Source organism: Quercus lobata, chromosome 10 (genome assembly GCF_001633185.2).
Source record: "Quercus lobata isolate SW786 chromosome 10, ValleyOak3.0 Primary Assembly, whole genome shotgun sequence".
NCBI classification, from domain to species: Eukaryota; Viridiplantae; Streptophyta; class Magnoliopsida; order Fagales; family Fagaceae; genus Quercus; species Quercus lobata.
This window is the reverse complement of record NC_044913.1, coordinates 52,162,383-52,179,228: the sequence shown is the minus strand read 5'-3', so window position 1 is coordinate 52,179,228 and position 16,846 is coordinate 52,162,383. Positions and strand designations below refer to the sequence as shown.

Genomic DNA, 16,846 nt, shown 5'->3' with positions numbered 1-16,846 from the left:
ATACGTTTCCTTTTCCTTTTTTTTTTTCTCTTGTATTTTATCCACCACACACGTGTACATTATTTTGTCCACATCCTCTCCTTTTTCCCCCACACCTCCACTTTCCAGAAGGCTCTCATTCTTTCATTCTTTCCTCTTTCCTTTTTCCTTTTCCATTTGTTTCCAGAAGGCTCTCTCAATTCCAAAGCTCTCCGACTCTCTCAATTTCTTCTCTCTCTTTCTTTTTTTTTTTTTCTTTTTTTTCCACTTGATTTCCAAAAGCTCTCCACTTCCGCTTCTTGACTTATATGAAGCAAATTGCTCGTGGACCTGAACTGAAAATTGAGAAGCCTCACGACCTGAACTGAACACTGTGGGTTCGGTCTTTCTTCGTCTTCCTCTTCTTCTTCCTCTTCTTCTTCTTTCTTTCTGTCTTTCTATGTGTTTATGGTTGTTTGGCCGTGGGTTTGTGCTATTTGATTTCTGTATTTTTGGATTGTGGTTTGTGTTTTGGGTAATGATTTTTCTGTGTGTTCTTTGGGTTGATTTCTCATGGGTATGGGTTGGTTATGATTTCTCTGTTCTTTGGGTTGATTTCTCACGGAGAGGGCAGAGCAGAGAGACTTATGGAGAGGGCAGAGCAAAGCAGAGAGAAGAGATGGAGGTATCGTGCAAAGGGAGAGCAGAGATGAGAGATGAGGGGCGTGAGAGAACTGAATAATTGATGGGTATTTCCGTAATTCTAATATTGCAACGGTAACCCACCCAAAACGCGCATTGCGCGTTTTCATTTATGGACCCTTAGGAGTCCATAAAAATTTCCGCGTTTCTCCTTATTTTTGGTCTATGCCCAAAACGCAACTTTTATCAAAAAGTTGCGTTTTGGGCTTAACCAAACGCATATTTTGGTTTGGCATTTTTCAAAAGGCCCTTTTTGGGCTCAAAATGTGGAAACAAACAAGCACTAAGTCTCCTGTTTTGTTTGACAACAAAAAAACCATGTCATATACCTTGGTAAACTAGTAATGGAAGACATTAACTTTTAACCTACCCTTCAAAGAAATAAATGGGTGGCATGAATATATAAAAAACTCATCCCCTCCCATTAAATGCTCTCATTTTTAAGTGGAGTTAAGACGTATGGTATTTAAATATCAAATAAATATCACTTGTTTCAAATCTAGTTAAAAATATGAGAGAATTGGAGGATTCAATTAAAAAAGATTCTAATATCATTATGAATGGTGAAAAAAAAAAAGTGGTATATGAGTGATTTTGCACCACTCTTTTATTTTTTTGGGGAAAAAGTATTGCAACTCCTAGAGAGATAATCGTACTCCATACACATACAAGCATATTTTTTTTAGTCTTTAATAAACAAGAAAATTTTAAAATAAAATAAAAAAATCATTCAACAATTGTCCACCACTCATCAATTTTCATCAAATTATGGCAAATGGTGTAGTACTAAAAGAACTGCATGTGACCTTGGAAATCTGTTAATAGAAAACAATGCATCTTGATTAATGAATAATGCAACTAACACATTGTCAGGACGTTTTTGTGACAAGGGCAAAAAATGCAAGATTAGCCCAAATCTGCCCTTGGATTTTTTAGAAATTTTTATTTGTGGAAAATCAAGCCCAAAATTCTGAATGTATAATAAACAAAAGGTTAATGGTGCTTTAACAAGAGACAAATCAAAATGTCATAACTAAAATACAAGAAAATGTAGAAAAAATACACAAGTTCAAAACTTCAACCCACAATTAGCAAGAAGAGAAAATTGAGAGAGGTTGTGAGGAAGAGAGGGAAGGTTCACCTGCTTCCATATTTCCACTCCTAAACTTCAAAATTGTAAGAATGTTGGCTAGTTGAATGAGTTTTTACTTTAAAGTTTCAGCTATGTGGGTAAAACGTGATTAGTCCCTTTTGAATCTGATTGGGCCTTTTGTATTGAGTTTGGGATGCTCTAAATGACTACTTTTTTGTCAATAAAAGAGGCTTTGAACCCCAAAGTCTCAATCAAAGAGGTTATGGAGATTTGCCTTAACTAGGTAAAAGGTTGGCTTCCCTTTTGCATAATTTGGGAAATAAAGTGGCCTAAATTCATGGGTTGATATTTCCTAGACATGGCAAGCCCTTGGAGTCTGCATTTGATTGTTATAGCAAACAAGGCTAGTCACTTAGGTTCAGCTATGTGTTTTAGGCAAAAAAGTGTAAAGCAGAAAAGTTGGGCCTCAATCAATCAGAGCATAAAAGCTCTTTTGGGATGGAAATTTTGGGTAAAAGACCTCCTCCATGAGCTTGGGGTGCTACTAGTGTCCCTTGCCCACTTTGTAGTATGCATGCTGGGCTCATGCAAAAGGACTAAAAAAACCCGATCCATACTCTCCAAACCACACTTCCTCAATTTTCTCAATATGTAACATGAGCTTAGGCCATGTTTAAAAGAATAAAATATAATATACACATGAATTAAGCCCACAACGAGATCAAGCTCGATTGAATCAAAATGTGTCACGAAAATGGCTATCAACACACATTTGAAGTGTTTCACATGCAAAAATCCTTGGCCTTTGTAAAACTTCTTAAAAGGATTTTTTTTTTTTTTTTGAATATTTTGCGATTGCCAAAAATAACTAAAATCATGACTTTAATCACAATTTCAAACTTGATAACGTGACTACAATAACAATTTAACACTATCCATTGTAATTTTTTTTTTTTTGGCTAAAATGCAAATTTCACTCTTTAAATTTGACTAAAATTTATTTTAGTTTTTTAACTTCACTTTTATACAATTAAATTCTTTAAATTTAAATTTATTCAATTCAAACTTTTCGTCCAATTTCATTAAAAATTTGCAGTTAAGTATGCAATTAACTAAAGAAATAAAATTCCCACATAAAATTCTAAAAAATATTTTTCTTAATTTTATAATATTTTTTCATGCGAGAAAAATATTTTTTATGGGAAAATTTTAAGGAAATTGGACAAAAGACTTAAATTGAATAAATTTGAAACTTGGAGAACTTAATTGGACTTAGAATGTGCAATTTTCATTGCAGTTTTTTTTTTTTTTTTTTTCAACTCCACCCATTGTAATTTTGATCTATCTTATCTTTTTAAATGTAATAAACCCTTTTTTTAAGAAGAAAAACTACGTACATTTATTAAAAAGAAATCAGCCAAAGTCGGCTAAAAATACACCAACAAAGCGTGGAGAAATATCCTTCATCCACACCGAAAAACCACTAACATGCCTCACATATTTAACTAGATTATGAGTTACAAAATTACCTAATTTGTATGTATGAGAGAAGGAGATAGAACAAAAGGCATTCATAGAAACCCAAAAAAAAAAAAAAAAAAAAAAAAAAAAAAAAAAACATTTCACATAACTTTCACAAGAAATTATAAGTGGTAGGTTGTAATTAGTGATATAAGTGGGTAAAAAAGTAATTTAAGTTGTAAATTTAAATTAGAACTAATAACATTTTACAATCTATAATTTGTTGTAAAAATATTGTTAAAAAAAAAAAATCCAATATAAGAAAAAAGAATAAGCTCTTCCGAAACTCTTGGGCGGTTCCGTAACACAATTTTCGGCCCTAATAAGCCGCTTATATATTCGGGCAAAACAGAAGGTTAGGGTTTCGACTCTCGAAACGTGTATCTGGATCCAACATCCATCTTCGCCACGAATTTGTTTTCCGCTAATTCCTGCAAAACTTTTATCTGGTAATTCTATTTTTCCACTTTTGAAAGATTGTTAGCTTTCAGTTTTCGTCTTATTCATTGTTTGCGTTCACTTATTTTTCTCTTTTATTCAGGTCTCTTACAAACCCGATCGCTCATATTTGTATTGCATAAGGTTTTTTAAGAACTTGTAGTCACTCATAGTATGACCTTTTGATCACGCACGTAGTTTGTGAATGAATTCTTATCTGCTAGGGTTTCAAAGCTCTTTTTTTTATTGATTGTATTATATTTTTTTGTTTGTTTGTGAATTCATACTAGAAAGCAATGGATGAGAGCAAGCAAAAAGAAAGAGATAGGGAAAACAAGAAGAGGGAACGCGAGAGAGAAGAGAAGCAGCACGGCAGGAGAGACGACAATGATGAAAAGAACCCTAGAATGATTCCGATAAGAAAGGAAAATAACCTGACCCGTGAAGACGCCGAGTTAAAGGATGAGGAGGAGCAGCGGAGATTGGGCGAGGAGATACAAAAGCGGAGGAGGAGAGCGCAGGAGTTGCTGGAATACTTCATGAGAAAAAATGAAGAAGCTAAATTGGCCATGAATTGTGGTTATGGAGTTGAGGAGCTGGAGATAAATGATTTCCCCCAGAATGCTCGATGGAGGCTTACCCGGAAGGAAACTTTGGCCCCGATTTCGGAGTGGACTGGAGCTGCTATTAGTACCAGGGGCCAGTATTTCGCACCTGGTCGGATCCCAGGACCTGGAGAACGCAAGCTTTACTTGTTCATTGAAGGCCCTAATGAACAATCTGTTAAGAGAGCTAAGTCAGAATTAAAACGAGTTTTGGAAGACATCATGAAGCAGGCATTACAAAATGAATCCCATTCAGGTAGATACCAAGTCTTATAAGTGGAAGAATTTGATTTCAATTCATACCTGCAGCTATTATCGGCATAACATTATTACCTGCTAATTCTGTTGGATTTCAGTTGAGACCCCAACTTTGGTTATTATATGTTTCTTGGTTAATTTATTTGTTGGATAAATTTCTGTTAACTATAGTTTTTTACTTACACAAGGGGAAGAGTTGCCATTTTGAGCTAGCTCTTTTTTCTTTATAGGTAAAAATAATTTTATTGAAACGAGACTACCTAGTGAAAATGGTCATGAAGTAGCCTAAAGAATTACATATGGAAAACTATCTACACATGGATTGAGTCTATGAAAGAATGAATAGAGTTATTATCTCTAAGATCGGACACAAAGGACCTCTCATAAAGAGAACTAATGAAGGATGCTTGCAATTGTGTTGATCTATGCTCCACGTCTTCAAAGGTATGTTGATTTCTTTCCTTTACTCTGCCACTCACACACTAAATCAAAAACCTTCTCCGGTAGTATCCACTAAACCCCAAACATCGTGAATATCAAACTCCACAACTTAGAGGCCACACTACAATGAATCAAGAGGTTATTTATGGTCTCCCCACTACAACGGCACATGCAACACCAACTTACTATTGAGTAACCTCTCTTAATGAGGTTCTCTTAGATAAGAATTTCCCCCTCGCTGCTGTCCCCACACACACCCAAAAAAAAAAAAAAAAACCCTTCCTAGGCGCCTTGGTTCTCCCAATGGCTTTCCAAGGGAAGGAAATAGATTGTGAGCCCCATAAAAACTCATAAAATGATCAAACAGTGAAATCTTCACTACTCTTTAATTTCCATCTCATCCTATCACTCCCCTCCCTAGTGAGATATGAGAATATAGTAGATGGAGAAATGAAGCCACAATCAATCTCCCAATCATTAAAATTTCTTATTGGCTTGGAAGTTATGGCATTTAGAAATAAATAAATAAACCTTTACTACTGGCTTGGGGATGGTTTATATTCTTTTGGTGTACTTTTGTTTTGTGAGTAGTGCAAGAATAAGCTCTTACAAATTATTACTTCCCATGGCAAAACACAGTAAATAAAAAGCACAAAAGTTCGAAGTAGAGTAGTTTGCTCTAGCCATAAGCTTAATGAGCACACCCACAACGTAACAGATTCTCAACATAAAACATCGTTATGTGTATCTGCTATATCAGTTAACTTTGTTAAGGTGCATTTGGATTAACGTTTTGCTAATCCCCTAAAAGGGGCAAAAATATAGCTGTATGTAGAAAAAAAGTATGGCTTTAAAAAATTGTGTACAAACAAATAAGCTAATAATCTAAAAGAAAAAAAGCCAATCCAAACAATTGTTAATATGATTCCAACCCAAAACTGACGCCACATGAGTGGTTGACAATTTTATCTGCAACTGATTGAGTGCTATTTCCATGGGAGACTTCTATGTTATTAAACAAAAAACATGGTCCTTTAGGTTCTTCAGGTTTCTTGTATTAAAAAGAAGAAGGCTCTGATTTCAGAGATCATATTCATTTTCTTTCCTACTGCTATCCAACTATCAAGAAATTTGAAATTTATACTATAGTTGTTATCTGCTTGGGAACTCATTCATCTATTATCGACCATTTATGGGATTGGTCCATGCATGTCCACATAATACTTTACTCTTTGTCATGTGGTTGCAGTTGTTTTCTGGCTTGACTTACATGCATCAATTTTCAACAAGATAATTATAAAATTATGGATGTCGTCATGTTATCTACACTTTTATTATCCTTATAATATATGTATCCAGTCACATAGAATGAAATATAGCTGCATATTTTCATAGAGGATGATTACATCCATCTAATATTCTTTATTTACTCATTCATTTGTTGCCCATTAGATTAGATCATGAATCTAAAGAAGAAGAAAAATTGGAAATCAGAGAAGGAATAAAATATTCAAATTTCAATCAGATGTAGTCTTCAACATGTAGTATATAGAGGATAATGAAGAGACCTTACTTAATTTCTTTAGGTGGAAAAGTATTTTATTTCTATTGCTATGGCATTGTATTGCTGTCTATAATGTCAATGTATAAGCAACTATGGTATATGTATGAGAAACTGGAACCAACTGATACATGGATAACCAAGCAACTCAGACTGAGAATGTACAAGTAGTAATTTGGCAATAGTAAAATGTTGATGTTTCAGTAATTTAAGAACTAAGGCAAGAAAACAAATTCTTCACCAGGATTCATTGGTATATTTTGTTTTTCTCATGTTACTTTTCTCCTCTGCAAAAATCACTTAGTCTTACATTTTCCTTTGCCTGTCATGCACTTAATTAAGGCTCCCTTCTGTAGCAAAAGGTCATTTTTAATTTTTTGCTACAAACTTGTAATTTGAAGATCTTATTGCTAGAATAGTTCATCTTTTGGCTGTAATACAAAAACAATACAATGGCTTTCTTGATTTTTATTTCTTGACATTGACATCTTGGGTAAGTTTGTAAGATCTGACTCCTATAGAGTTGAGAGGACTAGAAATTACGTGGAGTGTTACTTACAACCCAAAATGGAGGATAATCGTGGGGTGAAACTAAGGAACCACAGTAAGGGTTCCGATCAAGTAGTAATTTTAGTGGATTGAGCTCTTTGAATACAATTTCGCAAGATTAAAATGACATAGTTCCTGGGGTTCTGATCAACTAGGAGGGTTGATCAAAGGCATTCCAAAGATTAAATTAATTTTTGTGTTTCTAAGCCTGGAATAATAATATAGGAAGAATTTGCTGCTTCTATGAGGATACATCTCTGTTTTTGAATTGTGATCAGTCCTATGGAATTTATCCAATACTCCAGGGCTATAGTTGGGGATCTGCCACTTTGCATTAAAATTAAAAGGAGTAGAATTTGGTCAAGGTATTAAATGCCCATTTGACGGGTTAAAAATGTTTTTCCATGCTTATATTGAATTCTAAAGGAGCTCAGTAACCGAGCTATGGGAGCTTTCAATTGGTCCGAGGATGGGTACTCCCCCAAGTCTAGAGACTGGTTTCTCTTGTTTGAAGAACGCCTCTGAGTATGTGGCAGGAATAGGCTTTAAAAGGTCCTAGGCTTACCCCTTTAATAATTTACATTGATTAAGTTAAATATTACTATAAATCTAAAGCTATTTCTAATGTCACAACATTTAAAATTTAAATGATAATGAAACTACGTACATTGTTAAATGGTACTTAAATACAAGAAATAAAATCATATTCCTGAAATTAAAAAGCTTCACCCTCATAAGTTACTTACATCATATGCATGATACCTAAAAGGGGTTTGCTCTGTGCTCTCCCATCTGGGAGGACAGGAGATCATCAAGGGCTTGGTTCCTTTATAGGGGTAATCATACAGACCAACCCAAAGGGTTGTAAACGGTTTCAATTGGTTGGGTCGATCAAAATCAAGTGCAGAGGATATAGTTTATTCAAATGGTCAGTCAGGTTTATGTGCATAATAAAATTTTGCTCGAAAACCTGATCATCCAACCGATATTATACCCACATATCTCCTTATATTTTAGAGGTGTTGCATTTTGATTTGGTGCTTGGAAATTTATCTTGATCCATATGTAACTTTCCCATCTTCCCTTATCAAATAAGGCTTATCTTTTCTTTTTTCTTTTTTACTTGTCTCTTAATTCTTTCTTTCCCTAGACCATCAAATAAATAAATGGGTATCATGAATAATTTGGGAAACATGAACAAACCAAATTGGGTAATGTGTCCATGTTGAACACAGATACCACGCCAACATAGTCTCCCACTCTCTCATTTTTTTTTTTTTTTTTTTTTTTTTTTTTTTTTTTTTTGTGGCTAGGGACTAGGGAGTGACTAGTGAGTCATGATTAGTGATTTTTGCTTCTATATTTGTTTGTTTGTTGTTTTATTTATGGTAAGTTGTAATATACAAATATAACTATATATATCGGGCAGGATCATTTACTTGTATTATTTCAATTTATTAAATTGAATTATTTGAACTCTTATTTTTTACTTTAAACATCATTTAATGGGTATAAATATACTACTTTTGCAATCTATTATTTGCTTGTTGATACTTATCTTCAAATTTTAAGATATATTAGACCGACAAATATATAATATGTGCTTAAAAATAAATATTTGATTAATATATTAATTGCTGTATCGCCGTGTGTCCTGTTAATATCAGTGCTTTATAGCTAATAATACACCCAACATACTCGGAAAAATGAAAAGGCATTATACCACTCACAAAAATGCATGTTTTGTCAAGATTGATTAGGCTTCCAAGCACAAGGTTTATTTTCCACAACATAAGAAATATTTATGGGGTTGACCAGACATGATTAGAAGGATATAAGCAAGAACAAATGGAAAAGAAAATTTCCATAGCTGTTATTAACATGTTGAATAACTCTATTCCTTGATAATGTTTGAATTAGTTGATTAACCATCAATTGAAATGATGAGTTCCTATTAAAAAAAAAAAATTTGAGCAAAGCTATATCAGTTAATTTTTTTTTTTTTTTTATATAATATATATATATATGTATACTATTTGAATTTCAGATTGTCCAATGGATTTTAGTTAGCTCAACTGGTAAAGTCTCCGATAGTTGAATAAGAAATCTTAGATCCAATTTCCGTTTACATCAAAAATTAATTGATATCTTGGTCTGATGATAAAGAACTACTATTAGGAGCGGAAATCATAGATTGAAACTCTTTTTAAAAAAAATAAAAAAATAAAATAAAAGTTTCAAATTGCCCAAATATACATCACTATTCAATTTGGTTAAATTGTGAAACTTAATAATTTTTCGTGCATGACATGGTTAACGTCCAATTCACTATTAAAAGCAGCCAATCTTGTAAAAATATTAGTATATATTTGACCACTTGCTCTGAAATGCAAACAGAGTGATTTGCCAGATGAACAACATCAGACATCCTATGAGACATTGAAAAAATAACGGTTTTTTGGCATCCGACTTCACTTCAAAGTTAAACTCAAATAGGTAGAATGATAATTTTTAAACCATAAATAGGCAAAGTGAAATTGAACCAAACTGCTAATGAGTAATTTGTAATTATTCCTATATTATCATTTTTTTTTTTTCCTGATGAATCCTTATATATTATTTTACTATAAAATGGATTATTTATAGAGTAAACTATGTATTTGATCCTTAACGTTTACATCGTTTGTCAATTTGGTTCATGACCTTTCAAACGTGTCAATTTGGTCCATAACCTTTTGGTATTATGTAAAAAGGGGTCCCAATACCATTAAGTGATGGGTGGAAAATGATGATGTGACTAACGGTTAAAATAAAATAATATTTTTTATGCCACATATATTGCCACGTTAGTATAATTTTTTTTATAAATATAAAAAGTTAAGGTTAATTTTCTAAATTGAAATTATATTTTTCATTCATTTCATTTTTTTTTTCTTAGGAACCAAATAGGGGTTAAAACCCAAAATTGAAAGCTCAACTTCCTTTTCTTCCCTTATTTTCCTCGAAACCAAACAAGAAAAAACCAACTTTGAAGGTTAGGAAGCTTTTATTTTTTAGAACCAGAGTTTTCAATGTTTAAACATTGAAAATTATTGTTTGGAATTACATACCAAATAGGCCTTGAGCCTCTCTTACATCCCTGCTCTAGTGATAACTAAACCCTTAAAAAAATATTACTATTAAAACTAATTAAGGTGACATTTTGGAAGAAGTAAAACCCTGACAATCTAACAAAGCAGGTCTAGATCTTCACAAAGAAGCAAATCTAGTTTTATCAAAACTACGACTAATATCATCACAAAGAATCAATCTAAACAGATTATCAAAAAAAATAAATAAATAATCAATCCGAACTAAAGCATATTTACACTATTACTCCAAACTATTCTCTCTATACTTTTTTTTTTTTTTTTTTACCATTGCCAAATTTTGTTCTTGATGAAATCATGTTTATCCTTATTTATCCTTTTCTTTTTTTTGATAGAGATTTTTTGTTTAATTTTTCTATAAAAGTTCAATTTTGAGCCTCAAACAGGATGGATCGGAGTATATTCTGGTTGAAACAAGGTTTTTGTTGATTTTTATATATGTTAAGAGAGGCTTCCTGTGCTTTAAAGTTGTTTTTTATTTTTGGTTACTAGGAAAATAAGGGCAGAAGAAGAAGCTAAGCTTTCAATTTTGGGTATTTAACCCTTATTTGATTTCCAAAAAAGCAAAGCAAAATGAAATGAATGAAAAAGATACTTTCAATTCTAAAAATTAACCTTAACTTTTTTCTTCTTTTTTTTGGGGGGGGGGGGGGTTAACATTATGTTAACATGGCAATACACGTGGTATAAAAATATTATTTTATTTTGACCGCTAGTCACATTATTATTTTCCATTCATCACTTAACGGTAAAGACCTTTTTGACACAAAACTAAAATTTAGAGATCAAATTACCACATTTAAAAGTTTAGTGATCAAATTGAGAAATGATGTAAAGATTAGGGACCGTATATATAGTTTATCTTTATTTATATTATTAATAAATTAAAAATAATAATTTGTTATCTAATAAACTCATTTACAAACATATATATATATTCCAATCTTAATTCTTTAAGTATATACAAATACATTTTAAACAAAGACACACACACCCCAAATCAAGTCCCTCAATTTTATTCACCATTGCACTAAAACTGACTGAATGTATAAGGCCATTGAATCGCACCGATGGGGTGGTCAATTTGGGTGTGAGCTTAAATTTTTGGGCAAAAACAAAACAGTTTTTTTTTTTTTTTTTTTTTTTTCAGGAATTCTATTTTATTAGAATTATATTTTAAACTTAAAATAAAATGGAAAAAATAAAATAAAACAAAGTAGAAAATTCCTCACATTATCATCACTAAGAAAAGTATAAGAACAAGGCGTCACTAATTAAGAAGGCTATTTAGGCCCTAAATTTTATTATGCAATGAATTTTACCTATTAAGTTTGATTATGCCAAATTATTTAGTTAGGTTTTAATCACTAAGAAAATATAAGCATAAGTAGTCACCAATTGCAAATCAACCAATCACAATAAATATAAGACACTTCTTCTATGAAAATAAAATAATAAAAATACAAGACACACGATATGGTGACAAAGTGAAAAACTGATAAATATTTGTCTGAGGGAAAACCACTACATAGGAAACCTTCTCCAAATAAGCAATTTACTATAGTAAGAGAAGTCTTACAACCACTTTAGAACCTTTGAATTCTTCAACAAGGGACGGAACCAAGATTCGAACCTGGGGAGGCCAAAGCTTAAAACCAAAAAAATAAAAATTAATCAGAGAGCATGCACACAACATTTGCCGTATACAGTTTGTTTATTCCATGTTTTACCCTCTCTCATCCTTTAATTTGTGTTGGCCTTACTACACTACAAAAAAGGGGGTCTATAGCCGCGTTTCAAAAACACGGCTATAGACCCCAAAAACGCGGCTAGCAATAGCCCCTCGCGAGTCTATAGCCGCATTTTTATAACTGCGGCTATAAGCTGTGGACATATAGCTACGTTTTTAGAAACGCAGCTACAGACCCGCTTTGCACTTGTGTGTTAAGTACAATTAATTAAAGGCTTTGGACCTATTGGTGAAATCCTTGATTGACGATGGGGATTTTCTCAATTTCAAAACCTCTAATGATGGCAACACTATCTTGCATTTAGCTGTGATACAAAAACAAATTGAGGTAGCTTTTTATTTATTTCTTGAATATAAATGCAAAAATAAATTAAGTAAAAATAATTTTACCCCCACTCATGAGCACCCATAGGTCCATAACTAAATCACGTAAATTTGCATATTGTGTATTTATTTGATTTTTTTTTTTTGTATTTTAAATATTTATAGTATCTACAAAATTAATTATTTACTATTGGATAAGCCAATTTGTGCCAATTGTGATTAACTATCTTTGTTTGAATTTGTCAAATGTTTTGAGTATGTAAGATATTAATTAAAATTATGAAAAATATTTATAATCTACTCTAATGATTTTTCAGTGAAAAATATATCCAAGAGTTGCAAGGATTTCAACTTTAAATTAGCTATAGTTAATTAATTTATGGTCTAATTATAGTGATATTAGCTTCCAATAACTATATATAGTTAATTAGAGAAGAACTTTTTTTATGAATTTATAATTCTATTAATATTAGTCTTATAATTGAGATTTGGTTTCTATTTTTTTTTTTTTTTTTTTAAGGAATTGACCTCCTAGTTTTTTCTTTGGTTTTTCAGACGATATTCCTCTTATATTTGATTCCAAAGGATATATTGTATCAAGTTTAGAATACCGCCGTTTTTGGTGCAAGCAGGATTTTAAAATCCCACATTGACTTGCTTCTGGTTAATAACCATTTTCTGCATTTGTTGTATATATCACAATTTCTTTTTTGCTAATAGAGAAATTCTCTATCTAAGTAGCATTGATCTTTACGTTATGGTTCTTAAAAACAAATATTTTCAAAATTATAACACTTTAAGCTTTAATTTGCAGATAGTAAAATACTTACTTTCGGTGACTAAAGTGAAAAAAGAAGTAGATTCCCAGAACAACAAGGATTTTATAACCTTAAAAATGTTTCAGAATTGTCCAAAAGATTTCAATAGCTTTACCATTCGCAACATGTTATTGGATGCCGGTGCTAGGGTTGAAAGAGTGAATAATCCAAGTGAATCAGCAAAAACAACACAATCAAGGAAGAAATGGTGGAAGAATTTGTTGAAACACTTGAAATACCGAGGTAATTGGGTAGAAGAGAATCGTGGCTATATAATGGTAGTGGCTACTGTGATTACAACTCTCACTTTCCAACAGGCAGCTAGCCCCCCAAGCGGTGTTTGGTCACAAAGTGGAAATGTTACTTTTTATACTGGTCATAACATCAAAGTTGATGCTGGAATGTCAGTTATAGGTTCTATCAATCCATTGTACTACTTCTATTTCATAATATTCAACGCTATCTCTTTTATTGCATCGGTCATTGTCACCTTCTTACTAATTACACTACAACAAAAAATGTTTATTATAACAAAAAAAATTGTTGCAATAACATCAAAGTCATTGCAATAGTTTATGCGAAGTGTTGTAATAAAATTTGAGGTAATAAGTTTGTGCTACAAAAAAAATTTGTTGCAATAAACCTTAAATATTTTAATGAAAATTTTGATGTAATTATGTATTTGCTATTGCAATAAACAATTTATTACTTTGAATATCTTGTAGCAATAGACTATTATTTCATGAATTTTATTACAATAGATTGTAAAGAATTGACAAAAATAATTGGGGTTCAAATTATTGCAACGGTATATTTATTGTAATAGTAAAATTTTTCATATTTTTTCTTACAATAGATTGTAAAATAATTGGAATTAGATCATTGTAATAATATATTCATTGCAGCTTCATATTTGTCATTGCAATAGATTGTAAAATAATTGTTATTTTAGTTATTGCAATTTTAAATTTGTTGCAATAAGCCATCTCTTTGAAATTTCAATCTATTATAATATATCGCAAAATATATAATTGGTATCAAGTTATTACAATGGTTTCTTCAATTTAAGTTATTGCAAAAAATTTTCTAAATTCAATTTAGTATTAAAATCTCTATTGCAACTGAAAATTATAAATTATTACAACTAATTATTATTAATGTAATAATTTACTGTTTTTAAGTTACTATTGCAATGACTTTTAATTTTTAGATGTGATATTATGTCTAATACCACTATACTAATTTTGTTGTATTAACACTTGATATAATAGACTTATTTTGGTATAGTGTTAATGGATTCCCAGTCAAGAATAAGATTTGTATGGGCCTCTTGACAATAGCTCTATGTATCACTCTCGCATTCCTGGTAATTACCTATATAACTGCAATCTACATGGTGACCCCGTTCTCACTATACTATTTGAAATATAAGGAGGTCTTTAGTATACAAATATGGGTTCTGGGTAGTTTGGTTGTGGTGATTTCTTTGGTTTTTTTGCTTCACTTAATCCGTTTTCTTGTTTGGTTGGGAAGGAGGATAAAAAAATCCATCCCTGCATGGGTAGAGGCCATTCACAAACTCAATTGTTGAGAGTCTTGAGACTGTCACATTGTTGTTTCTAATAATGGTTGAAAAGAAAGTGGCATAGCAGGTTGTGTGGTCTTATGGAGCATCAATGTAGATAAGTACAACAATATATTGGCTTCTCCTCAAGTTTTTATTTTCTTCTTTTTGCTTGTATTTTTTTTTTTTTTTTTGGTATGCGCTTCATCGAATAAAAAATCAAATATCATTATCTGTATTTGGTTATAATTTACGACGGGTATTCGTAATGAAGTTAAGATATTAATTTGTCTAAATGGCTTATGCTTGATAGCATTCCGCCTCCTTTGTGGATGGGTTAACTGAAATTTCTTGGGGAAACTACAACTAATATTATCACAAAGAATCAATCTAAACAGATTATCAAAAAAAAAAAAATTTGAATCAATCCGAACTAAAGCATATTTACACTATTACTCCAAATTATTCTCTCTATACTTTTTTTTTTTTACCATTGCCAAATTTTGTTCTTGATGAAATCACGTTTGTCCTTATTTATCATTTTCTTTGTTTTGATAGAGATTTTTTGTTTTATGTTTTCTGTAAAAGTTCAATTTTGAGCCTCAAACAGGATGGATCAGACTATATTTTGGTTGAAAAAAGGTTTTTGTTCATTTTTGTTGATTTTTATATCTGTTAAAAGAGGCTTCCCATGCTTTAAAGTTGTTTTTTATTTTTGGTTGCTGGGAAAATAAAGGCAAAAGAAGAAGTTGAGCTTTCAATTCTGGGTTTTTAACCCCTATTTGATTCCCAAGAAAGCAAAGCAAAATGAAATGAATGAAAAAGATACTTTCAATTCTGAAAATTAACATTAACTTCTTTTTTCTTTTTCTTTTTGTAAGTTTATGTTAACATGGCAATACACTTGGCATAAAAATATTATTTTATTTTGACCGTTAGCCACATTATTATTTTCCATTCATCACTTAACGACAAAGTCCTTTTGATACAAAACTAAAAAATTAGGGACCAAATTAACACATTTAAAAGGTCAGGGATCGGATTGATAAATGATGTAAAGGTCAGGGACCAAATATATAGTTTATCTTTATTTATATTATTAATAAATTAAAAATAATAATTAATAAACTTGTTTACAAACTTACATATTCCAATCTTAATTTTTAAGTATATACAAATACATTTTAAACAAATACACACACACCAATCAAGTCCCTCAATTTTATTCACCTTTGCACCAAAACTAATTGAATGTATAAGGCCATTGAAAAGCACCGATGGGGGTGGTCAATTTGGGTGTGAGCTTAAATTTTTTTTTTTTTTGGTCATTTGGATACAATAGAAGGAAAAGCTAAGGAATTGCAAAATTTCCAGGACACTACCTGGCAATACTTGCCCCATTAATATCAACCTCCATAATCACACCTAAGTCCCCAGGCAGATCTTCATACAAAATAAAATCAAGAATCTGATTGGCACCCATTCTAGCAAGATTGTCCGCACACCTATTGGCCTCGCGATAACAGTGTTTGATTCTAACATGAGGAATTCGGGAAATAAGAAACCTGCAGTCCTCTATCAGAGGGAAAATGGCATTGTTTGAGTACAGGGGATTAGCTAACATGTCCACTACTGCCTTAGCATCCAACTCCACTTCAACCATAGCCAAATTACGATCAACACAAAGCATCAAACTGTCACGAATGGCCCATAGTTCAGCCAATAAGCTCGTCGAAATGCCAATCTTCCTAGAAAATCCAGCCACCCATCTCCCAGACCAGTCACGAATAACACCACCTCCACCAGCACTTCCTGGGTTCCCCAAAGACGACCCATCAGTAGTTTAATGGTAATCCCGAGATATTTGCCTAAATTTGGAGTTGAGGCAAAGCCCAGCACACCAAAAAGCACCTCCCTACTATCTCTGTCCACATTTGGAGAAAAAAAGACCCGAGACTTTGCTTCACTAATTGTTTGGCCAGTTCTACTACAAAATGTATCAAGAGCATCTCTTATAGCCACACAATTGCCATGATCAACCTTGGCAAATAACACCACATCACCTGCAAACATAAGGTGGGAGAAGAACAAATCTCCCTGTGAGATTTCACTGGG

General features: G+C 32.0%; 1 protein-coding gene and 1 pseudogene across 2 annotated transcripts; both read left to right on the top strand.

The window, feature by feature from the left end:
* The first annotated feature begins 3,629 nt into the window (after nt 1-3,629).
* LOC115962586 (DEAD-box ATP-dependent RNA helicase 45-like) lies at nt 3,630-4,677 on the top strand. Of its 2 annotated transcripts, none has more exons than XM_031081445.1 (2): nt 3,630-3,723; nt 4,003-4,677. In XM_031081445.1, exon 2 carries the CDS (start codon nt 4,009-4,011, stop codon nt 4,591-4,593), a length of 585 nt encoding a protein of 194 aa, XP_030937305.1. In that variant the 5' UTR covers nt 3,630-3,723; nt 4,003-4,008; the 3' UTR covers nt 4,594-4,677. The 2 variants fall into 2 exon arrangements, with proteins under 2 accessions (XP_030937305.1, XP_030937306.1); XM_031081446.1 differs by having other exon boundaries at nt 3,634-3,723; nt 4,007-4,677.
* Nucleotides 4,678-10,944: 6,267 nt separating this feature from the next.
* LOC115964935 lies at nt 10,945-15,431 on the top strand (annotated as a pseudogene).
* Nucleotides 15,432-16,846: the final 1,415 nt, after the last annotated feature.

What these genes read in the sequence shown, in the direction of transcription:
- LOC115962586 (XM_031081445.1), top strand. Translation starts at nt 4,009, where the DNA reads ATGGATGAGAGCAAGCAAAAAGAAAGAGATAGGGAAAACAAGAAGAGG.